Raw genomic sequence first — 24,075 nt, 5'->3', positions numbered from 1 at the left:
CGCTACCAATCACAGAAGCGGTTGTTAGATAGCGTGTATGTGTGAGGGCAGCTTCCGTAGCTGTCGGCGCTGGATAGCGGTGAGTTGATTATCCAATAAGACAAATATATGTTTTAAATGTCTATTAACATTTAGTGAACTTATTTTTCTGAATAGGAAGCTGCGATTCTGTGAAATAAAGACATAACTCTGATTTACAACAAACTGCTGGATAGGAAACTCGAACATATAGATGGGCTTCTGTTTGTGAGTTGCCTTTGTTTTTTGCCCAGTCTTCAACCGTACAAAACGATTACAGCTTTGTTTATCTTTAGATTAGGGTTACACTAATGTATTTGAAATAAAATATCCCAGCCTGCCAGCTCATTTGCATTCTAGGGAATACGGTCATCGGTCTGCAATGTGGGTCGACACCTAGCTTTCAAATGACACACGTAGACTATTCTAGACTAGAAAGTAGCAGGCTATGACCTTCAAACGTAGGCTTTTATAGATCTATAATATTTGATGTGCATAAATATTGCATATAGCCCAGGGCTCTCTAACCCTGTATCGGGAGAACTACGTCCTGTAGGTTTTCGCTCCAACCCTAATTTAGCGCAACTGATTCTAATAATTGGCTGCTTAATAAACCAGGTTAGTTGCAACTGGGGTTGAAACAAAAACCTACAGGAGGGTAGCTCTCCAGGAACAGGGTTGGAGAGTCCTGATCTAGCCTAACAAAGATTTAGATCTATGTTTTATCATATGTGTTATGAAATCAGCCAAATGCATGTTGCAATCATGTTGTTCTAATCATCAGAAAGAATCTCTTTTGTCATCTTTCATCCATCTTTCATCTTGGCTATATTTTAAAGAGGCTGCTCAAAGCCTCAAACCAAAAGTCCCCCCTTTCAGACCTCATGCCAACTAGTATTTTGTGATACATAAGCTAGTAAAGTTTACTATTTTTTTAAAATTATTTATTTATTTATTTTTAATACATTTTCCCCCTCCAAACCTTTGCCAGGTTACCCTCACTGAAGCCTGGACAGCCATTTGGTCAAGAACCTAAAATTACATGAAGTTAAATACATGCATGTGTAACATCACAACCTTCCTTATACCCCCATTTATTAATCTTAAAGTGATTATTTGAACTATTGGACATTATGTTTATCATGTTCACAACCACCTTACTACTTAAAGATACTGTAGTAGGCAGCAAGCAGAGGGCCACATCAGCCAGCAAATGAGATTTGTTTCTGGTCATGTGACCTTGGGCAGAACCATGGCGACGCCAAGACTTAATTAGTAGGGTGCAATGTCTACACATATAAATGCAGCCTAATTTGTAGAACTGACACAATTTCCTATTCTACATGACATAAAGAAATCATGCCTGTGACAAGACACTCATTTGCTGAGCAGGTGTGGGGTGGGTGGAAGGGGTTAAATCTAGCATGACAGGGGTGGGGTTGGGAGGAGTGGCTATATGTATCCAGTCGGCCACAGTTTGAGCTGAAGTTTTGGGGATTGACATTAGTCTTCAAATTAGCCTTTGTCTTTGTCTCTCAAGCTACTTTCCTAATTAGACTCAGTGTTGTCAAAACAAGGAGCTGTTGGACAGTCTGATGAAGGAGACTAGTCTTTGTTAACCTCTGTCTCTCTCATACTGTGACTCCAGTCATCTCCGGTCAGGGTCTGACCCCTTGCAGAGGGAACACAGACTGAGTCTCAGCTAACTTTCCCTGTCACACAGACCCAATACTATAAAACAGAGGTACAGTAGCTCCTGGTAGAATTTGTCCTTAGACACCGATCTGGGATCAGCTAACCTTCCCAAATTGTAACCATACCCATTAGGAGGGAAAACGTAAAACTGTAGACCAGTGTCTATGGGAAACTTCATCCTACTCCAGAGAGCTCTATGAGCACTGCAAGAGAAGAGGCATGCCTCTCATAGGGAGCTGTATGTGTGGTGGGTTAAGATGAGAGAGACTTACAGCTCAGTAAGGATGCTGATATGCTCTAGGCTAGAAGTGATGGCCCAACTGCTCACTTTACAAAATGCTCTTAGCAGAGGCAGTCCTGTTGTTGTGACAGCGCTTTGAGGTAAACATGGGCTGACAGGAGACCCAGGGAATATAGCCAGGCCTTCTACTGACAACACAGGGCATTGTGCAAGACCCACAAGAGGTAAGCTGGATCTAAGAGACATCTAAAAATGAAAACGATAAAATAATTGACTGTTTAATGTATAATAATAAGGGTATTACCAGGGGTTAGGATATAGTGTCAAGTTTCATCACTATTGAATTGTAGGAGAGGACAGTGTCAGTGGGAAAATCACCCCTTATTATTATTATTTTATTTTTACCCCCTTTTTATCTTGTCTCATCACTGCAACTCCCCAAAGGGCTCGGGAGGCGAAGGTTGAGTCATGCGTCCTCCGAAACATGACCTGCCAAACTGCGCTTCTTAACATCCGCCCGCAAACTGCACCAATGTGTCGGAGGAAACACAGTTCAACTGACGACCGAGGTCAGCCTGTAGGCGCCCGGCCCGCCATAAGTAGTCGCTAGAGCACGATGAGCCAAGTAAAGCCCCCCCCCCGGCCAAACCCTCCCCTAACCCGGACGACACTGGGCAAATTGTGTGCCGCCCTATGGGATTCCTGATCACGGCCGGTTGTGATACAGCCCGGAATCGAACCCGTGTCTGTAGTGACTCCTCTAGCACTGCGATGCATTGCCTTAGACCGCTGCGCCACTCGGGAGGCCTAAATCAACCCATTTTTAAAGTGAATAATTCCATCACGTCTAAATTGCCAGTTGAACCCCGGGGCCTACTGTATGTGGCCTTACAGGTCAATGTGTGGCAGTAGTATCAACATGACCGCCAGGATTTCTAAAATAACATCTCTTTCCCTCCATTTTGAATGTCATCCGTCCCTGTGTATTATTTATATTATATCAGTTTTATCCATCAGTGTATCTGATTGTGCCATATAATGCAGGCAGTCATAACATGTCAGCCTCTTCCGCTGTATATTGTTCTGGTTTCTCCAGTCTTATTCCGCTATAGCGCTAGCTGTGTGTCACTGGGAGAGGGAATAGAATGGCTGTGACTAGAGGGGAAGTCAGATCTCCATCAATGTACTCCATGTTTGTTTGAGTAGCATTGAAAGGAAAGTAATGGTCTTCGGGTACATGGACAATTAGTGGGGCTAGGGTTTTTCTTCAGGACGTTGTATTTAAGGACTTTTTTCCAATAGCAATTTTTTCAAAATGTATATATTTTTGGCTTTCTTTGAATTTCCAACAGATGCCGAGTGAAACATTTATAATGACTAGTTCTAGTCTGTTGAGGTGTCTGAGTCATTGGCATGAACACTGACCTAATTGTGAAAGCAATACAAGACCCTGATAAGATCAGTCCACTCTCTCAACACCGGCCCAGCACCGCGCACACCAGCCAGCGGCCAATACAATAAAGATTAGTCACTAGTATTCTATTCCGTGTCATTGTATGGGGACATGGGCCCAGCAGCCCCAGACACGTCCGTTTCAATTCAAAGCAGTCGTATTCATATCACTAGACTGTTATTTGCTCTGGGCTGACCCATTGATTGCTGGCTCTAAGCCTCCGACTCCTCAAATAGGCACCCTGCTCAGCTGTTTGGCGGCTGGGTTGCTGCTAGCAACAATGAAAAGAGCAATGTGCAGATCAGTCTGTTCAATCATCTCTGTGTTCAGGAACAGGGGAGAGGGGGGGCTAGATGGCTACATTGTAAGGCTGTGACTTGTGATTTGTTTTGCATCTGTCACTCTCGGTCCCAGACAGGTGTCTGTGTCTAAATCAGTAGGATTACCTCTGATTGGGCTGATAGTTGCACACAGATCCCTGGTCAGTCCCCCTTTAAAACTCACATTAATAAGATCAAATCGAGCTTTAGCACCCACCCTTCCGCAGCCTTCTGCTGCCCAGAGAGGGGACATCAGAGGTGGGATTCATTCCCTCCCCATCTGGGGTCCACAGGGAGAAGCACCATCTCTGACATGGGGTCTGTAAGCCTCTTAGCCCTCCAGTGGCCCAGCCCTCTTTCAGCCCATGTTTTCCTAATGTAGGCTTGTAAAGAGAGCAAGGGCCTTGTAGGCTGTTTGGATTGGGACTCCCTTTGTGCTCCTAATAGACTGGTCATGTTTGATAATGACTGCCTTCGTAGAGTGAAACCTTTTTCTGTGATTTTATTAGATCCCCATTAGAGACAGCTAGTCTTCCTGTGGTCTGACACATAGGCCTAACGAAAAATACATTACAGACAAAAATACTTTACAATTGACATACATTTAAAACATAGACGTTACAGACTTTTATATAAAATAACTTTTGGAGACCAGGGGCAGTGATTCCAATGGGTCCCGTGTAGCTCAGTTGGTAGAGCATGGTGTTTGCAACGACAGGGTTGTGGGTTGGATTCCCACAGGGGACCAGTAGGTAAATGTATTATGTACTCACTACTGTAAGTCGCTCTGGTTAAGAACATCTGCTAAATGACACAACATGTAAATAGAGCTTCAGCCAGCTGGTTCTGTTAGCCCTATTCTCTCTGTTAGAAGCCCCTCTCTTACTGACTGGTAATGATGATATAGGCCTTGGTCTAGGCCTATTTAGGCCTAGTTTTGGTTGTATGAATGTATTTAGTGTCGAACTGTGCTCCATGTTGACACTTGACAATCATACAGTTGACAAATGTAATTAAGTTGAATGTAAATTCAGCTGCTTGTGATTCCTGAACTATTGTCTGAATGTTGTCCCCCAGGCAGTGATCATAGAGGTAAAAGACACCCAATGGGGCGTTTCTATTGACTGGTGGATTTGGGATCCCCTGTAGTTGCGCGACCGCTGTCGCTGGGAGCCTGTGACTGTAGGAGGCCGGTGGGTGACTGTAGGAGGCCGGCGGGTGACTGTAGGAGGCCCGGCGGGTGACGACTGTAGGAGGCCCGGCGGGTGACGACTGTAGGAGGCCCGGCGGGTGACGACTGTAGGAGGCCCGGCGGGTGGCGACTGTAGGAGGCCCGGCGGGTGGCGACTGTAGGAGGCCCGGCGGGTGGCGACTGTAGGAGGCCCGGCGGGTGGCGACTGTAGGAGGCCCGGCGGGTGGCGACTGGAGGAGGCCCGGCGGGTGGCGACTGGAGGAGGCCCGGCGGGTGGCGACTGGAGGAGGCCCGGCGGGTGGCGACTGGAGGAGAGGCCGGCGGCTCTGGGAGCCTGGAGGAGGCCGGCGGCTCTGGGAGCCATGTGACTGGAGGAGGCCGGCGGCTCTGGGAGCCATGTGACTGGAGGAGGCCGGCGGCTCTGGGAGCCTGTAGAAGGCCGGCGGCTCTGGGAGCCTGTGACTGTAGGAGACGGCTGACACAGATGGTTCCACTCAGATGCCGCTACCACTCATTGTTTTTCCAGGAACATGTTTGGTGTGTAATCCTGGATTAACAGACAGAGACTTAGTGTTTAATTTCCAGCTGAATGTCAACAGCTACCCCAAAGACACAGGCAGGGTATTATGGAGGAGATAGCCTAGTGGGGTTTGCCCTAGACCCACAGCCAGGGGGATCGGGGGGTACAGATCCTATCAGATGTCTCTGGTGGTGTGTCCCAACTCATTCTCAATCCCAATTTGAGTTCCTTGTGTAATGTAACACACACACCCCATGGGTGACAGAGGCTGCCAGATAAAACCAGGTGGCTGCATGTGGCCTCTCTCTTGATATCAGTCACTGGCTGTGTGATCTTATTATGTTAAGACCCTAATCCCTACCTATGATGAATGCACAGCGGAATGGAGGGATGAAATGGAGAGATAATGAAGGATATAGGGGATTGTACACTGTAGGGATATGGCTGTGTGATGTTGAGTGTTTGTGATAGTCCTAAATGTTCTCTGATCCTTGATACTCCATGATAGGTGTTCAGAGGGCCCTCGGTAAAGGCCCTTGATTTAGTCTGTGGTGGTGGGATTCAGTTCTACTCTAGGTTCCTAGTAGGACTGGGCTGACCTGTAGGATTCAGTTCTACTCTAGGATCCTAGTGGGACTGGACTGACCTGTGGGACTGGGCTGACCTGTAGGATTCAGTTCTACTCTAGGTTCCTAGTGGGACTGGACTGACCTGTGGGATTCAGTTCTACTCTAGGATCCTAGTTGGACTGGACTGACCTGTAGGATTCAGTTCTACTCTAGGTTCCTAGTGGGATGGGACTGACCTGTAGGATTCAGTTCTACTCTAGGATCCTAGTAGGACTGGACTGACCTGTGGGACTGGGCTGACCTGTAGGATTCAGTTCTACTCTAGGTTCCTAGTAGGACTGGACTAACCTGTGGGATTCAGTTCTACTCTAGGTCCCTAGTGGGACTGGGCTGACCTGTAGGATTCAGTTCTACTCTAGGATCCTAGTAGGACTGGGCTGACCTGTAGGATTCAGTTCTACTCTAGGATCCTAGTAGGACTGGACTGACCTGTAGGATTCAGTTCTACTCTAGGATCCTAGTAGGACTGGACTGACCTGTGGGATTCAGTTCTACTCTAGGTCCCTAGTGGGACTGGGCTGACCTGTAGGATTCAGTTCTACTCTAGGTTCCTAGTAGGACTGGACTGACCTGTAGGATTCAGTTCTACTCTAGGTTCCTAGTAGGACTGGACTGACCTGTAGGATTCAGTTCTACTCTAGGTTCCTAGTTGGACTGGACTGACCTGTAGGATTCAGTTCTACTCTAGGTTCCTAGTAGGACTGGACTGACCTGTAAGATTCAGTTCTACTCTAGGTTCCTAGTAGGACTGGACTGACCTGTAGGATTCAGTTCTACTCTAGGTCCCTAGTGGGACTGGACTGACCTGTAGGATTCAGTTCTACTCTAGGATCCTAGTGGGACTGGGCTGACCTGTAGGATTCAGTTCTACTCTAGGTTCCTAGTGGGACTGGGCTGACCTGTGGGATTCAGTTCTACTCTAGGATCCTAGTAGGACTGGACTGACCTGTGGGATTCAGTTCTACTCTAGGTTCCTAGTAGGACTGGACTGACCTGTAGGATTCAGTTCTACTCTAGGTTCCTAGTGGGACTGGACTGACCTGTAGGATTCAGTTCTACTCTAGGTTCCTAGTGGGACTGGACTGACCTGTAGGATTCAGTTCTACTCTAGGATCCTGGTAGGACTGGACTGACCTGTAGGATTCAGTTCTACTCTAGGTCCCTAGTGGGACTGGACTGACCTGTAGGATTCAGTTCTACTCTAGGTCCCTAGTGGGACTGGACTGACCTGTAGGATTCAGTTCTACTCTAGGTTCCTAATGGGACTGGGCTGACTTGTAGGATTCAGTTCTACTCTAGGATCCTTGTAGGACTGGACTGACCTGTGGGACTGGGCTGACCTGTAGGATTCAGTTCTACTCTAGGTTCCTAGTTGGACTGGACTGACCTGTGGGATTCAGTTCTACTCTAGGATCCTAGCGGGACTGGACTGACCTGTAGGATTCAGTTCTACTCTAGGATCCTAGTTGGACTTTGCTGACCTGTGGGATTCAGTTCTACTCTAGGTTCCTAGTGGGACTGGACTGACGTGTAGGATTCAGTTCTACTCTAGGTTCCTAGTGGGACTGGGCTGACCTGTAGGATTCAGTTCTACTCTAGGATCCTAGTAGGACTGGACTGACCTGTGGGACTGGGCTGACCTGTAGGATTCAGTTCTACTCTAGGTTCCTAGTAGGACTGGACTGACCTGTGGGATTCAGTTCTACTCTAGGTCCCTAGTGGGACTGGGCTGACCTGTAGGATTCAGTTCTACTCTAGGTTCCTAGTTGGACTGGACTGACCTATAGGATTCAGTTCTACTCTAGGTTCCTAGTAGGACTGGACTGACCTGTAGGATTCAGTTCTACTCTAGGTTCCTAGTTGGACTGGACTGACCTGTAGGATTCAGTTCTACTCTAGGTTCCTAGTAGGACTGGACTGACCTGTAGGATTCAGTTTTACTCTAGGTTCCTAGTAGGACTGGACTGACCTGTAGGATTCAGTTCTACTCTAGGTCCCTAGTGGGACTGGACTGACCTGTAGTATTCAGTTCTACTCTAGGATCCTAGTGGGACTGGGCTGACCTGTGGGATTCAGTTCTACTCTAGGTCCCTAGTGGGACTGGGCTGACCTGTAGGATTCAGTTCTACTCTAGGTTCCTAGTAGGACTGGGCTGACCTGTGGGATTTAGTTCTACTCTAGGTGCCTAGTAGGACTGGACTGACCTGTGGGATTCAGTTCTACTCTAGGTCCCTAGTGGGACTGGACTGACCTGTAGGATTCAGTTCTACTCTAGGATCCTGGTAGGACTGAACTGACCTGTAGGATTCAGTTCTACTCTAGGATCCTGGTAGGACTGGACTGACCTGTAGGATTCAGTTCTACTCTAGGTTCCTAGTGGGACTGGGCTGACCTGTAGGATTCAGTTCTACTCTAGGATCCTAGTAGGTCTGGGCTGACCTGTAGGATTCAGTTCTACTCTAGGTTCCTAGTGGGACTGGGCTGACCTGTAGGATTCAGTTCTACTCTAGGATCCTGGTAGGACTGGACTGACCTGTAGGATTCAGTTCTACTCTAGGATCCTGGTAGGACTGGACTGACCTGTAGGATTCAGTTCTACTCTAGGTTCCTAGTGGGACTGGGCTGACCTGTAGGATTCAGTTCTACTCTAGGTTCCTAGTGGGACTGGGCTGACCTGTAGGATTCAGTTCTACTCTAGGTTCCTAGTGGGACTGGGCTGACCTGTAGGATTCAGTTCTACTCTAGGTTCCTAGTAGGACTGGGCTGACCTGTAGGATTCAGTTCTACTCTAGGTTCCTAGTAGGACTGGACTGACCTGTAGGATTCAGTTCTACTCTAGGTTCCTAGTAGGACTGGGCTGACCTGTAGGATTCAGTTCTACTCTAGGTTCCTAGTAGGACTGGACTGACCTGTAGGATTCAGTTCTACTCTAGGATCCTAGTAGGACTGGACTGACCTGTAGGATTCAGTTCTACTCTAGGTTCCTAGTAGGACTGGGCTGACCTGTAGGATTCAGTTCTACTCTAGGTTCCTAGTAGGACTGGACTGACCTGTAGGATTCAGTTCTACTCTAGGATCCTAGTAGGACTGGACTGACCTGTAGGATTCAGTTCTACTCTAGGTTCCTAGTAGGACTGGACTGACCTGTAGGATTCAGTTCTACTCTAGGATCCTAGTGGGACTGGACTGACCTGTAGGATTCAGTTCTACTCTAGGTTCCTAGTAGGACTGGACTGACCTGTAGGATTCAGTTCTACTCTAGGTTCCTAGTGGGACTGGGCTGACCTGTAGGATTCAGTTCTACTCTAGGATCCTAGTGGGACTGGACTGACCTGTAGGATTCAGTTCTACTCTAGGTTCCTAGTAGGACTGGACTGACCTGTAGGATTCAGTTCTACTCTAGGTTCCTAGTAGGACTGGACTGACCTGTAGGACCAGGGGGCTGCTATGATCAGAGAAGTTCACACAACTGGGTTCACTGCTGTTTGTCAGACCCTTTTCTCTTTCCTCCAATAAGAGCATATTTTCACAGTGACACACATCGAGAGACAAGTCACACACATTCACCACAGATTATTCCAGGACTCCTAGTGTAGAGGTAAAGACATGTCAGGGTGGAGGGATGAAGCATGACCAGGATGTAGGGATAGAGGCAGGGGTATATGACCAGGATGTATGGATAGAGGCAGGGGTATATGACCAGGATGTAGGGATAGAGGCAGGGGTATATGACCAGGATGTAGGGATAGAGACAGGGGTATATGACCAGGATGTAGGGATAGAGACAGGGGTATATGACCAGGATGTAGGGATAGAGGCAGGGGTATATGAGCAGGTTGTAGGGATAGAGGCAGGGGTATATGACCAGGATGTCGGGGTATAGGCAGGGGTATATGACCAGGATGTAGGGATAGAGGCAGGGGTATATGACCAGGATGTAGGGATAGAGGCAGGGGTATATGAGCAGGATGTAGGGATAGAGGCAGGGGTATATGAGCAGGATGTAGGGATAGAGGCAGGGGTATATGAGCAGGATGTCGGGGTATAGGCAGGGGTATATGAGCAGGATGTCGGGGTATAGGCAGGGGTATATGAGCAGGATGTCGGGGTATAGGCAGCAGGGTTATAGGCAGTAGGCGTGAAAGGTGGATGGGGTGGAGCGATATCAGCAACAGGATATGGATTCCGTTTGTATTTTGGGTGAGAGGTGAGAGAAGAGTATCTTGTAGTGGTGTGTGTGTGTGTGTTGAAAGGACAGAGTAATGGGATTAGGGGTAACGCCTTTCGCGGGCGCAGGGAGAGCCACCTGACACTCGGTCTGTTGGGGACCTGGGGATTGTGGGGGACAGAGGGAGGGACGGGGTACAGGACGCGGGGGTCTAATCCGTGTCCATCTTTGGGAAGTCATTCCCAGAGCTCTGAGGATTTGGGGCTTTGGTTTCCGCTCTGCTAGCTTTGGTTAATAATGCTATGGGTGGGATGTGAGACATGGAGAGAAAGAGGGATGAATAGAGAGAAAGAGAGGAATTCATTACCCTGTGGTGGTCTTGCAGGACAGAGTCCTAAACCAAAAGTATGGTGTCTGAATATAGGCAGGTGTGATATGCTCTATAATGTAGCCTACACCTCTAAACCCTCCCCAGAACACGTACACCTCTAAACCCTCCCCGGAACACGTACACCTCTAAACCCTCCCCGGAACACGTACACCTCTAAACCCTCCCCGGAACACGTACACCTCTAAACCCTCCCCGGAACACGTACACCTCTAAACCCTCCCCGGAACACGTACACCTCTAAACCCTCCCCGGAACACGTACACCTCTAAACCCTCCCCGGAACACGTACACCTCTAAACCCTCCCCGGAACACGTACACCTCTAAACCCTCCCCGGAACACGTACACCTCTAAACCCTCCCCGGAACACGTACACCTCTAAACCCTCCCCGGAACATAGTCTACTGGCTGTGTAGCCTACTTTGTAATCCCTCCATCAGGATCAACACTACCGTTCAAAAGTGTGGGGTCACTTAGAAATGTCCTTGTTTTTGAAAGAAAAGCATCAAATTGATCAGAAATACAGTGTAGACATTGTTAATGTTGTAAATGACTATTGAAGCTGGAAACGGCAGATTATTTTTATGGAATATCTACATAGGCGTACAGAGGCCCATTTTCAGCAACCATCACTCCTGTATTCCAATGGCACGTTGTGTCAGCTAATCCAAGTTTGTCATTTTTAAAGGCTAAATGATCATTAGAAAACCCTTTTGCAATTATGTTAGCACAGCTATAAACTGTTGTTCTGATTAAAGAAGCAATGAAACTGGCCTTCTTTAGACTAGTTGAGTATCTGTGCTTTTCAGCACAGAAAGAAATGTGCTTTTCTTTCAAAAACAAGGGCATTTCTAAGTGACCCCAAACTGTTGAATGGTAGTGTATATGGAAGTCATTCTCACCAGGGCTAGAGCAAGGCTATATTTTTTGGGGGGAAAATTAGATGTATTATCTCTACCATACCTTTTATTATGCAGTTGATGTTTCCTTTGAAATGTCCCTTATGTTGGAAAAAAAAGGATATTTCAGTTTTTTTGCGTGTGTGTTGACCGTGTGTGTAAAGATTGAGTCACTCTCTCCCCATCCGGCAGGTTGTGTTCTGAGTAAAAGTCAATACCCTGAGTTGTGCTGCAGTGTTTGTTCAGATGACACACTGTTATCTGTTACCGTGTGTGTGTGTGTGTGTGTGTGTGTGTGTGTGGCAGTCAACAAAGATCACTTGTTCCATTTCCATGGCTCCCACAGAACTGGATAACTGTCCTGAAGACCCTGGTCAGCATGGCTGATGCAGGGAGGGCAGTGTTAGAGGACTGATGCTCGTATGAAGCTGTACTGAAGACCCTGGTCAGCATGGCTGATGCAGGGAGGGCAGTGTTAGGGACTGATGCTCGTATGGAGCTGTACTGAAGACCCTGGTCAGCATGGCTGATGCAGGGAGGGCAGTGTTAGGGACTGATGCTCGTATGAAGCTGAACTGAAGACCCTGGTCAGCATGGCTGGTGCAGGGAGGGCAGTGTTAGGGACTGATGCTCGTATGGAGCTGTACTGAAGACCCTGGTCAGCATGGCTGATGCAGGGAGGGCAGTGTTAGGGACTGATGCTCGTATGAAGCTGAACTGAAGACCCTGGTCAGCATGGCTGGTGCAGGGAGGGCAGTGTTAGGGACTGATGCTCGTATGAAGCTGCTAGGCTGGTATGTTTGTCCGTCCCCTGCAAGGTGTCGATTGGTCAATCTCACACAGGGTCAAAGGTTAGGCTGGTTCTGTGGTGTCAACAGGCTGTAGAGCCCCTGAGAATGAAACACCAGGGAGTGTGACACTAGTCTCCGCTGCACACTGCTCCTAGAGCTGTTAATAGACTAGCTGCAGTGACAGCTCACCCCTCACCTCTCTGTCCCCTGAATGAAGCGCTGTAATGATGTGTGTTGTGTTTGTGTAGGTGGTGAGATGTTCCGCAGTGCGCTGGGGAAGACCCTGGGCTTCGTGGGATACACCATCCAGTACGGCTGCATCGCCCACTGTGCCTTTGAGTACATCGGAGAGTTTGTTGCGGTGTGTAGGATACTTTTCCCTCTGTGGCCATGGTCTGTGAATTCCCGAGTAACAACTTCAATGTTAATGTCTGTGAATTTACCCACAGTGCTCTGGTCCTTCTATGGAGCCCACCATCACAAGCCACGACGTTGTCTTCTCAGAACGGTTGAGTCGCCATCTCTGCAGAATCGAGAAGTGAGTTTTTTAGTTTTCAATTTGAAATTCTCAAAGTTGGTAAAGCGAAACGTAGCTTACCCTAAGTGGTGGCTTTTTGCACCGTAACCCCTTGATGTTCTCCCTAATGTCTGTCAATGACATCACACCCCATGGATCCTGTCTTCTCTGTCTTCAGTGGTGATATAGTCATCGCTAAGAGTCCGTTTGATCCACATATGAACGTCTGTAAAAGAGTCATCGGTTTGGAGGGAGACAAAGTCTGTACCAGTGGCCCCTCGGATATCTTCAAGACCCACCAATACGTAAGTATTCATCAGCAGTCATGCCCCAGGACTCTCCAGGACTCTCAGCCACATGTACAGTATTCTACCTTTAGTTTACCAGGTAAGAGTATTGAGAGCACATTTACAACAACCTAGAGAAGAGTTTCAGACGAGGGCTTGAAATGAGCCAGTAAAGCAATACATTCTGGATGAATGATTAAGCCTTGTCAAGACACTTCATGTTGTCTTTCAGATAGTCTCTCATTTCAGTAAATCATCTTCATAAGTAGCCAAACCCCTGTGTCTTCAACTCAATCCCAGTGTGTTCTGGGTGTTTACATTCTAGACCATGCACATCCATCTTGTGTCGTCAGTCCAAATATCATGCTTTGACAGCGACTGCATTTCCTCAGAGTCGTGGTTGTTGTGGAACCACTGTCATTGCATTCTTATTACTGCTCTCCCCCGGCCACGCCGCCCTCAGCCACCGCTCAGCCTACCGCTCAGCCTACCAATCTCTCTGAAGCCTGTTAGAGTTAGTGCCAACCGAGTGGACAGGTTGATGGGTGGGCTGAGGTGTTTGTGTTGTGTGTGTGTGTGTGTACACACACTCGCACATGAACAGTGGAGGTATAGGGGAATGTAACCACACACAGGATGTGCTGGTGTCATCCAGGAAATGAAAGAAACTAATTTTCCTCTGGGAACAGGTTTCATCTCTACACACAGGCAGTAAAGCTATATTGAACTGGTTGCTGCAGAACAGGTTTAATCTCTACACATGTGTTGGTCAAAGGTCTCAGCCTACAGATGTACTCTCTTAATTGGATCACTCTGTTGTCGCAGAAAATGCATACATGTTGTGTATTCAAGTTTTAAAATGTATTCTAATGTTTGTAATTCACACTTTAAAATATCAGAAAAATGTCCATAATAATAATAATAATCCACATAATAATTCACATTTCCTGATACTGCAAGATTATTTCCCTGCTGTGAGAAACTGGTCAAATTAAGATGGCAGATCTGTACCTCTGAAATGTGTCTCAGTGCAAGACATGGGTCAACAATGAATAAGACCAGACCAATCTCTGTAGGATTTCCCCCGTCAAAACACACACCAAAATGTCTGTCAACACAGTTGGTTGTGGTGTTAATGAAATAGAAGCCTTGTGTGACATAAGGCATCCCACCATGCACCTAGACGTTAGGCGTGTGTGTTTTTGTTTGTGTACTATATGAGAGCCTGTCCTCACCTCCTCTTTCTTCTGACAGGCAGGCAGGTTCTTTCCTCCCACATTGATGATGAGGAGATGGACAAATTGGCTTGTCACCTCTTAGGAGTCTTTCCTACAGTATGTCTGATGCATTGTCACAACAAAGACATTTGATCCATGATATGATGGTGGGTGTCTTTGAGAGAGATGAGAGAGACAGAGGGGGAGTGAGAGAGAGAGCCTTCAGAGTCTAAAGCTATTCCCTCCATGTTAGACAAAACACTGTACCTCAATGATATTAGTCTAATGATCAGAGCAGGGTGAGGCATTAAACAGCACTGTACCTCAATCATGTTAGCTTAATGAGCGGAGCAGGGTGAGGCCTTAACCTCTCTGGGCTAGGTGGGACATGACCGTCCCACTCTATTCAACAGCCAGTGGAACAGCGTGGCGCGAAATACAAAAACCTCAAAAATGCAATCATTTCAATTTTTCAAACATACGACTATTTTACACCATTTTAAAGAGAAGACTCTCGTTAATCTAACCACATTGTCCGATTTCAAAAAGGCTTTACGGCGAAAGCAAAACATTAGATTATGTTAGGAAAGTACATAGCCAAAAATAATCACACAGCCATTTTCCAAGCAAGCATATATGTCACAAAAACCCAAAACACAGCTAAATGAAGCACTAACCTTTGATCTTCATCAGATGACACTCCTAGGACATTATGTTATCCAATACATGCATGTTTTGTTCAATCAAGTTCACATTTATATCAAAAACAGCTTTTTACATTGGCATGTGATGTTCAGAAAATGTATTCCCACCGAAAACTTCCGGTGAATTTACTAAATTACTCATCATAAACGTTGACAAAATACATAACAATTATTTTAAGAATTATAAATACAGAACTCCTTTATGCAATTGCTATGTCAGATTTTAAAATAGTTTTTCGGCGAAAGCACATTTTGCAATAGTCTGAGTACATAGCTCAGCCATCACGGCTAGCTATTTTCACACCCGCCAAGTTCGGGGCACACTAAACTCAGAATTAGTATTAGAAAAATTGTATTACCTTTGTTGATCTTCGTCAGAATGCACTCCCAGGACTGCTACTTCCACAAGAAATGTTCTTTTTGTTCCAAATAATCCATAGTTATGTCCAAATACCTCCGTTTTGTTCGTGCGTTCAGGTCACTATCCAAAGGGTAATGCGCGAGTGCATTTCGAGACCAAAAAATTCTAAATGTTCCATTACCGTACTTAGCATGTCAAACGCTGTTTAAAATACATTTTTATGGTATTTTTCTCGTAAAATAGCGATAATATTCCAACCGTACAATGGTGTATTCATTCAAAGAGGAAAAGAAAAAACAGCGTGGTCGCGTGAATGCGCATATGCAATCTCTTTGTCACCAGGCAGACCACTGAGAAACTGAGCTACTATACTCTGCCCAGAGACGCCTCAAGGCGCGTTCTGAAGGCTTTAGAGAGCCAATGGAAGCCTTAGAAAGTGCACGTAACCCCACAGATACTGTAGTTTCGATAAAGAATCAAAAGAACTACAAATTCTCAGACAGGTCACTTCCTGCTTGGAATTTTCTCAGGTTTTTGCCTGCCATATGAGTTCTGTTATACTCACAGGCACCATTCAAACAGTTTTAGAAACTTCAGAGTGTTTTCTATCCAAATCTAATAATATGCATATTCTCGTTTCTGGGCAAGAGTAGTAACCAGTTTAAATCGGGTACGTTTTTTTTATCCGGCCGTGAAAATACTGCCCCCTAGCCCAGACAGGTTAAACAGCACTGTACCTCAATCATGTTAGCTTAATGAGCGGAGCAGGGTGAGGCCAGACCAGGCTGTTGAACGGCAGACTTCACTATCCAGGTGAGCTCAGCTTTCCCACCTTGACACGTCTCTGACAGGTACACATAGCCTCGCCCCCACCCCTTCAACCACCCAACCACAGAACAGGTTCCATCACTCCCTCAGGTTCCATCCCTCCCTCAGAACAGAGTCCCATCACAACACAGCCGCCAGGCTGAGCTAAGATACGCCACTCAACCCTAAACCCAAGCTGGGCACACAGCCTGACTGGATGACTGGGCTGGCTGGAAGTGTGTTGTGAAAAGTAACAATGCCTGTTGATTATGCTTTGACTGAGCGCTCTCATTCTGTTCTGGTGACTCAGTGTAGGGAGTTGGGAGAGGGCATGTCAGACTCAGGGCTTAGTGTCATGGAGAAGTAGGTAAACAGTTCATGAGAAGTGTTTGCTTCTCTGCCTGTCAATCATGCAGGTGCTTATCCTTGACATCCTCCTCTCTACCTTCACTCAACACTGGTGTGTGATCCATAAATGAGTTTTCAGATACTGCTGTGGTTACGATGGCCTGCGGAAGAAGAGTTCCACCAACTATGACGGGGGACAGAATTTAAACATGTCTACCTCCTTCCACTACCTCCAGTATTTTTGATTTATTTAACTAGGCAAGTCAGTTAAGAACAAATTCTTATTTTCAATGACGGCCTAGGAACAGTGGGTTAACTGCCTTGTTCAGGGGCAGAACGGCAGATTTTTACCTTGTCAGCTCGGGGATTCGATCTTGCAACCTTTCGGTTACTAGTCCAACACTCTAACCATACCCAGGTATCATACCCCTAGGTAATAACAAGGATCCATTTGAACATCCGGTGCAGGTAAAATGAAAGGGGAGGTTCGTTCTACCCTCTGGTTAAGTTAGGGTTCAAGAGGAGAACGTCAGAGACATCCGTTTCTACAAATGATAGTCTCACCTCTCTTTACACCCTGTCATTCATAATAAAGTGTATGTTTCTGACATGTGTTAACCTGCAAGGTGATGTGTAAACCCTCTGTCTTTCACCACATCATAATATACTGGAATAATCATATATGGCATTTAGCAGACGCTTTTATCCAAAGCGGCTTACAGTCATGCATGCATACATTTAAACGTATGGGTGGCCCAGGGAATCGAACCCACAACCCTGTCGGTGCCAGCACCGTGCTCTACCAACTGAGCCACACGTGGCAGATCAGCTTTCACAGGCCTTTTACAGGCCTTTTAACAATAACCAATGAATTACCAGTTCATTAGTGGTAAATAAATCTAACTATAGATTTCAGAGAAGTTAATTTGCGGTGCCCTGTCTGTGGAATGTTCTCTACAGGGTCATTAGTTTGATGCGCCGAATCAATCAGAGCTTTGGTGTTTGTGTGTCTGTGTATTTGTTGATCACTCTTGATTGACCCGCAGCAGATAGATCTAAATTGATTGACCTTGTTAGTAGTGGACAGAATGGAGTCTAGATCCTGAATAGAGTTGACCTATACCTTTATGTTGGATTAGTTAGGTAGAGTTCCTCCAAACCTTCACTCCATGGGCCCTAAACGTTGACCACCACTAATGTATCCTACCTAGTATTAAAGTGTTTGCTAAACTCTGAGGCAGTGTAATGGACTCAGATTAGACCTTCTGCTAGACTAAAAAGCACTTTCAATAACGACATTGTCATGTGTTTCTATGGAGACTTGAACCTGCTTTGAACCCAGATGTAGTCTGAACCTGTGTTCAAGCAGCCGCCCCTTTTGTGTCTCCTAAAACATAGATGAGCGTGCCTACCGACAGGGTTGTGTTGATGATATCACACCTCTGACCTTTCTGAGCAGGACAAAGGCAGTGAGTCAGTCTAAGATGGAGGCTGAGGCTGGAGCATAGCAGGGGCTTATGGTCCAGCAGATGACAAATGGCGCCGGCGTTCCTCTCTGGTTCCCGTGTCCTTGGGAGCGGCCATATGTTGCCATGCTACTGAGGGGTAATGGTGGGAATGCAGCAGGCTGACATATGCTTCTCAGATGACTCTTTTAGTGACATTTGTTTGTGTCATCGTTGTTCTCGGGGGCCGAGTTGTTTACCTCGTGTTAGGTCAATATGTCACTGCATCACGATTAGTGTCAGCTCATCTATGGAATATGAACCGCAACACAATGCATAGGTTAATACTGCATAATTATTCTGGATGTTGGGACGATTGCGATACGATGGACGCGCACAATTGGAATCAAGACAAGTGTTTGTGTCTCCTCCACCCTCTGTTCTGATAATATTCTCATCTGATTTCATCTCCCTCTCCTTTCTCCCCAAGACTCTGTTCTGATAATATTCTCATCTGATTTCATCTCCCTCTCCTTTCTCCCCAAGACTCTGTTCTGATAATATTCTCATCTGATTTCATCTCCCTCTCCTTTCTCCCCAAGACTCTGTTCTGATAATATTCTCATCTGATTTCATCTCCCTCTCCTTTCTCCCCAAGACTCTGTTCTGATAATATTCTCATCTGATTTCATCTCCCTCTCCTTTCTCCCCAAGACTCTGTTCTGATAATATTCTCATCTGATTTCATCTCCCTCTCCTTTCTCCCCAAGACTCTGTTCTGATAATATTCTCATCTGATTTCATCTCCCTCTCCTTTCTCCCCAAGACTTTGTCCATTAAAAAGTTAGGCAACACAAACATAGAGTTGCAGATTGTGATGCCCATTATGACAATATAATGTGTTGTTGATCCTGTCTTCACATATAGGAGGGACGAGGAACTTAATTAGGGCCTTGACAAGATTACACTAGTAAAGTGATGAGATTAATCATAATTGGTGTCACTGTGGATTAGCGCTCGCTCCGATTGGCCGCCCCACTGGCAGCTCGGGCCTCACTAGTGGAGACCCTTGGACGATTCTGACTGAAAAGCTTCAGCCCTGGCCTCTCTCTCTCTCTCTCCCCTCTCTCTCTCTCCCCTCTCTATATCTCCCTTGGTAAGAGGGGGTTAGATCTCAGCCAACAGCCTAATGGCCTCTTTTGAAGTCCCACTAAATCCCTCTGCCCCGTTACCCATGACCCCTTGCTCCTATGAACGTCCGGGGTTAAAGGATGACAGACCAGGGGGTGATGTTAAGTTGGGGTGAGGGAAGGTAGGGGGTGAGGCGGCTGAGGTGGGCTCTCTTTACATAATGGTGGGTGAAGGGTGCTAGCTCTGTAGTGTCTCACTCCTTCATGTAAACAAAGTTTAAAAGCTAGGTCAGGGAATGGTGTTGTTTACAGTATAGCTGGCTGTTGCAGTCATCGTGGAACAAATTCAATATTTTCTATCGTTGTGTTTTTTCCCGTGTCATGCCGTGGGTGTGTGTCATGCCGTGGGTCTGTGTCATGCCGTGGGTGTGTGTCTTGCCGTGGGTGTGTGTCTAGGTTCCAAAAGGGCACGTGTGGCTGGAAGGGGATAATCTTAGGAATTCCACAGACTCCAGGAGCTACGGCCCAGTTCCCTATGCCCTGATACGAGGTCGTGTCTGCTTAAAGGTAAGGAGGGCAACATCGCCGACCCTGCTCACATTCATTTGAACCTTTAGAGTTAGTATAATGGTCTGTATAAAGAGTTAGTATAATGGTCTGTATAAAGAGTTAGTATAATGGTCTGTATAAAGAGTTAGTATAATGGTCTGTATAAAGAGTTAGTATAATGGTCTGTATAAAGAGTTAGTATAATGGTCTGTATAAAGAGTTAGTATAATGGTCTGTATAAAGAGTTAGTATAATGGTCTGTATAAAGAGTTAGTATAATGCTCTGGTCTGTATTAAGAGTTAGTAGAATGCTCTGGTCTGTATTAAGAGTTAGTAGAATGCTCTGGTCTGTATTAAGAGTTAGTAGAATGGTCTGTATAAAGACTTAGTAGAATGGTCTGTATAAAGACTTAGTTTAATGCTCTGGTCTGTATAAAGAGTTAGTAGAATGCACTGGTCTGTATAAAGAGTTAGTAGAATGCACTGGTCTGCATGAAGAGTTAGTAGAATGCTCTGGTCTGCGTAAAGAGTTAGTAGAATGCTCTGGTCTGCATAAAGAGTTAGTAGAATGCTCTGGTCTGCATAAAGAGTTAGTTTAATGTTCTGTATGAAGAGTTAGTAGAATGCTCTGGTCTGTATTAAGAGTTAGTAGAATGCTCTGGTCTGTATTAAGAGTTAGTAGAATGCTCTGGTCTGTATTAAGAGTTAGTAGAATGCTCTGGTCTGTATTAAGAGTTAGTAGAATGCTCTGGTCTGTATTAAGAGTTAGTAGAATGGTCTGTATAAAGACTTAGTTTAATGCTCTGGTCTGTATAAAGAGTTAGTAGAATGCACTGGTCTGTATAAAGAGTTAGTAGAATGCACTGGTCTGTATAAAGAGTTAGTAGAATGCACTGGTCTGTATAAAAACTTAGTTTAATGCTCTGGTCTGCATGAAGAGTTAGTAGAATGCTCTGGTCTGCGTAAAGAGTTAGTAGAATGCTCTGGTCTGCATAAAGAGTTAGTTTAATGTTCTGTATGAAGAGTTAGTAGAATGCTCTGGTCTGTATAAAGAGTTAGTTTAATGTTCTGTATGAAGAGTTAGTAGAATGCTCTGGTCTGTATTAAGAGTTAGTAGAATGCTCTGGTCTGCGTAAAGAGTTAGTAGAATGCTCTGGTCTGTATAAAGAGAAATCTGTGCCACTTTTATGATATCACAGCCTCTTTTTGACTTTGACCATGGCCGTGATGAAATATGAAATGCCTTGCACTGAAATTGATTGTAGGTTTACTGGTGCTTTGCCTGGATTCCAAATATTCCTTATTCCCCATTCTGTGGCAAGTTGAGTAAATGCAAACACTCAAACAAGTTGGAAGTTCAAGGCAGATCTGTCTCGTAGACCAAGGCCTGGGCAACCTATTGTCTAGCTGTCCATTCTGCTGTGTTGTCATGTCACTGGATGTCATAGCAACCATGACCCTGGAAACAGGTCAGCCAACCTTCTGTCCGTTTGACTGGACAGCAGCCGTCCGCTGCGGGCCCAATGACGAGACTTGACGACGGTTTTATGAAGTCGCATACATCATTAAAATCCACGTTACCAAGCGTATCCAGGAAGTGAGGATGTTGGAATAGTCATGATAAACACATTATGTAACGGATAAATGTTGTTTGTTCTTCTTTTATGAGAGTCCTATTACCCTTTTAACCCAACATCTTCTGTCTTCTCCTTCTCCTTTGTTTGTTTTGGTGTTTTTCTCTCTTTCCAGCTCTGGCCTCTACATCATGTTGGTGCCCTCAACCAAAGTCCCACAGGACGAGTCGTAAAAAGGAGTGACTGAGTCTACTGATCTGTGTACATGCATCATTTTGTAATATTTTCTAAATAAAGGCGTATTTATCATGAAGAATTTTGTCCTTCAATTTGACTGACCATTTTTGAGTTAATTTGGGTTGAATTGTAGGGTATGTTTGAGTCAAATGTGAAAATCCATGAATAGTTGATCTGCAGGTTGATAACGTACCAGGCATAGTGATCTGGGGGTTCCAGTGTGTTGGCAGGAGCAGCACCCTGCTCTGTAGGAACAGCATCACGTGAGGAGGGAGGTAAACTGTGCCTCTGTGGAGCTGCTAGTGGTAGAGGAGGGGAGGAGAGAGAGAGAGAGAGAGAGAGAGAGAGGGAGGGAGGGAGGAGAAGAAGGAGAGAGTTGTTGCTCTCACGCTCCACTTTGATAGGATTTTGGACTAAGTTAATTTCTTGGGATGACAGAAGAAATCATCTCTGACCCAGCTAACTCATCAGATTACAGTGAATAGCTGAAATCCAGCATCCTGAAGTAGAGGCCATTCATTTAAATCAGTTGAATTGTCCTGGATTTGACATCTTCTGCCACTGTAGACCTGAGATCCCTACTTTTAGAATCTCTACATGTATAATTGACTGGCCCACAATGCAGGGCGTGCTGTATGTATCATCCCTGACAGACATGGAAAATGGGGATCAAGAAGGATCAAAGAAGCTCAACATCTACAAAGGGATGCAAAAAAGTGTTATTCATTTCAGGTTTACCTTTTCTCACTGTTGTGGTAAAACAAAAGCTTTTCTTGCTGATTAATATTTCATTGGGCCAACAAGGCAATTGGACAAATGTTAACATTTCCCATTTAGCCATTCAATATTTATAAGCACTTAGTAAGGCAAAGCTCACAACTGAATAGGTAGTGTATACACTCTACACTACTCTTCAATTGATGTGGGGAGGAAGAGGGATGTTTGGCATTTTTGGGAATGCTTTGCAATCTGTGTGACAAGTTTTCAGGGTCAACTGCAAATACACAAAATATCTTTAATATCAAACCTATAACATGTCCAGTCCACCAGCACAAAGTGGACTCCATCAGCCGCTGAAAATATGACTGCATACAGTGCATTCAGGAAGTACTGAGATCCCTTAACTTTTTCCACATTTTGTTACGTTATAGCCTTATTCAAAAAATGTATTAAATTGGTGTTTTTCCTCCTCAAAACAGGTTTTTAGAAATGTTTGCAAATGTATTAAAAATAAAAAAACATATCACATTTATGTAAGTGTAACAGTGTAGGTTCCGTCCTTCTCTTCGCCCCAACCCGGGCTCGAACCAGGGATCCTTGCACACATCAACAAAGGACACCCCACGAAGCACCGTTACCCATCGCGCCACAAAAGCCGCGGCCCTTACAACGCAAGGGGAAACCCTACTTCGAGTCTCAGAGCGAGTGACGTCACCGATTGAAATGCTATTAGCGCGCACCACCGCTAACTAACTAGCCATTTCACATCGGTTACATACGTTTTCAGACCATTTACTCAGTACTTTGTTGAAGCACCTTTGGTAGTAATTACAGCCTCAATTCTTGGGTATGACGCTACAAGCTTGGCACATCTGTATTTGGGGAGTTTCTCCCATTCTTCTCTGCAGATCCTCTCAAGCTCTGTCAGGTTGGATGGGGAGCGTTGCTGCACAGCTATTTTCAGGTCTCTCCAGAGATGTCCGCTCGGGTTCAAGTCCGGGCTCTGGCTGGGCCACTCAAGGACATTCAGAGATTTGTCACAAAGCCACTCCTGCTTTGTATTGGCTGTATATTTAGGGCTGTTGTCCTGTTGGAAGGTGAACCTTCACCCCAGTCTGAGGTCCTGAGCACTCTGGAGCAGGTTTTCATCAAGGATCTCTCTGTACTTTGCTCCGTTCATCTTTCCCTCGATCCTGACTAGTCTCCCAGTCCCTGCCACTGAAAAACATCCCCACAGCATGATGCTACAGCATTGTCAAATGTGGGACCTTATATAGACAGATGTGTGCCTTTCCAAATCCTGTCTAATCAATTGAATTTACCACAGGTAGACTCCAATCAAGTTGTAGAAACATCTCAAAGATGATCAATGGAAACAGAATGCACCTGAGCTCAGTTTTGAGTCCAATAGCAATGGGTCTGAATACTTATGTAAAGAAGGTATATGTATATGGAGGTATTTCTGTTTTTTATTTTTTATTATTTAGCAAACATTTCTAAAAACCTGTGTTCGCTTTGTCATAATGGGGTATTGTGTGTAGATTGAGTATTTAATTTTTTTATCCGTTTAAGAATGAGGCTGTAACGTAACAAAATGTGGAAAACATCAAGGGGTCTGAATACTTTCCGAATGCACTATATGTTCCGCAGTACAAATGTACCTATTTATCATAATGCAGCCAAATATATTATTAAACACATTTTCCTCAACAACAATTATTTGGTTTGTCAAGAGGTGAACTAGGACTGCATGTAGCCCAACTGTCAGTCAACCAGGATTTTTATGACACCAGTGTAAAGACTGTCTTACTGGGCTGGCTCCTCCACAAGGCCTTCTTCAGCAGTAGTTCAAAGCCCACTGTT

At 45.5% G+C, this 24,075-nt stretch overlaps 2 protein-coding genes across 2 annotated transcripts; one reads left to right on the top strand and one right to left on the bottom strand.

The window, feature by feature from the left end:
* Nucleotides 1-8: 8 nt before the first annotated feature.
* On the top strand, nucleotides 9-21,571 carry LOC115183295 (mitochondrial inner membrane protease subunit 1). The gene is made up of 6 exons (XM_029744626.1): nucleotides 9-79; nucleotides 12,565-12,677; nucleotides 12,766-12,854; nucleotides 13,012-13,138; nucleotides 19,589-19,699; nucleotides 21,431-21,571. The coding sequence occupies exons 2-6, from the start codon at nucleotides 12,573-12,575 to the stop codon at nucleotides 21,500-21,502; spliced, it is 504 nt and encodes a 167-aa protein (XP_029600486.1). The 5' UTR covers nucleotides 9-79; nucleotides 12,565-12,572; the 3' UTR covers nucleotides 21,503-21,571.
* Nucleotides 4,845-9,590, bottom strand: LOC115183293 (basic salivary proline-rich protein 1-like). The gene is made up of 2 exons (XM_029744623.1): nucleotides 9,495-9,590; nucleotides 4,845-5,381 (listed from the first exon to the last, which is right to left on the bottom strand). Exons 1-2 carry the CDS (start codon nucleotides 9,588-9,590, stop codon nucleotides 4,845-4,847), a joined length of 633 nt encoding a protein of 210 aa, XP_029600483.1.
* Nucleotides 21,572-24,075: the final 2,504 nt, after the last annotated feature.

This window comes from Salmo trutta, unplaced genomic scaffold (assembly GCF_901001165.1).
Source record: "Salmo trutta unplaced genomic scaffold, fSalTru1.1, whole genome shotgun sequence".
NCBI lineage: Eukaryota > Metazoa > Chordata > Actinopteri > Salmoniformes > Salmonidae > Salmo > Salmo trutta.
The sequence above is the reverse complement of the archived record's forward strand: the minus strand, read 5'-3'. Positions and strand labels throughout refer to the sequence as shown.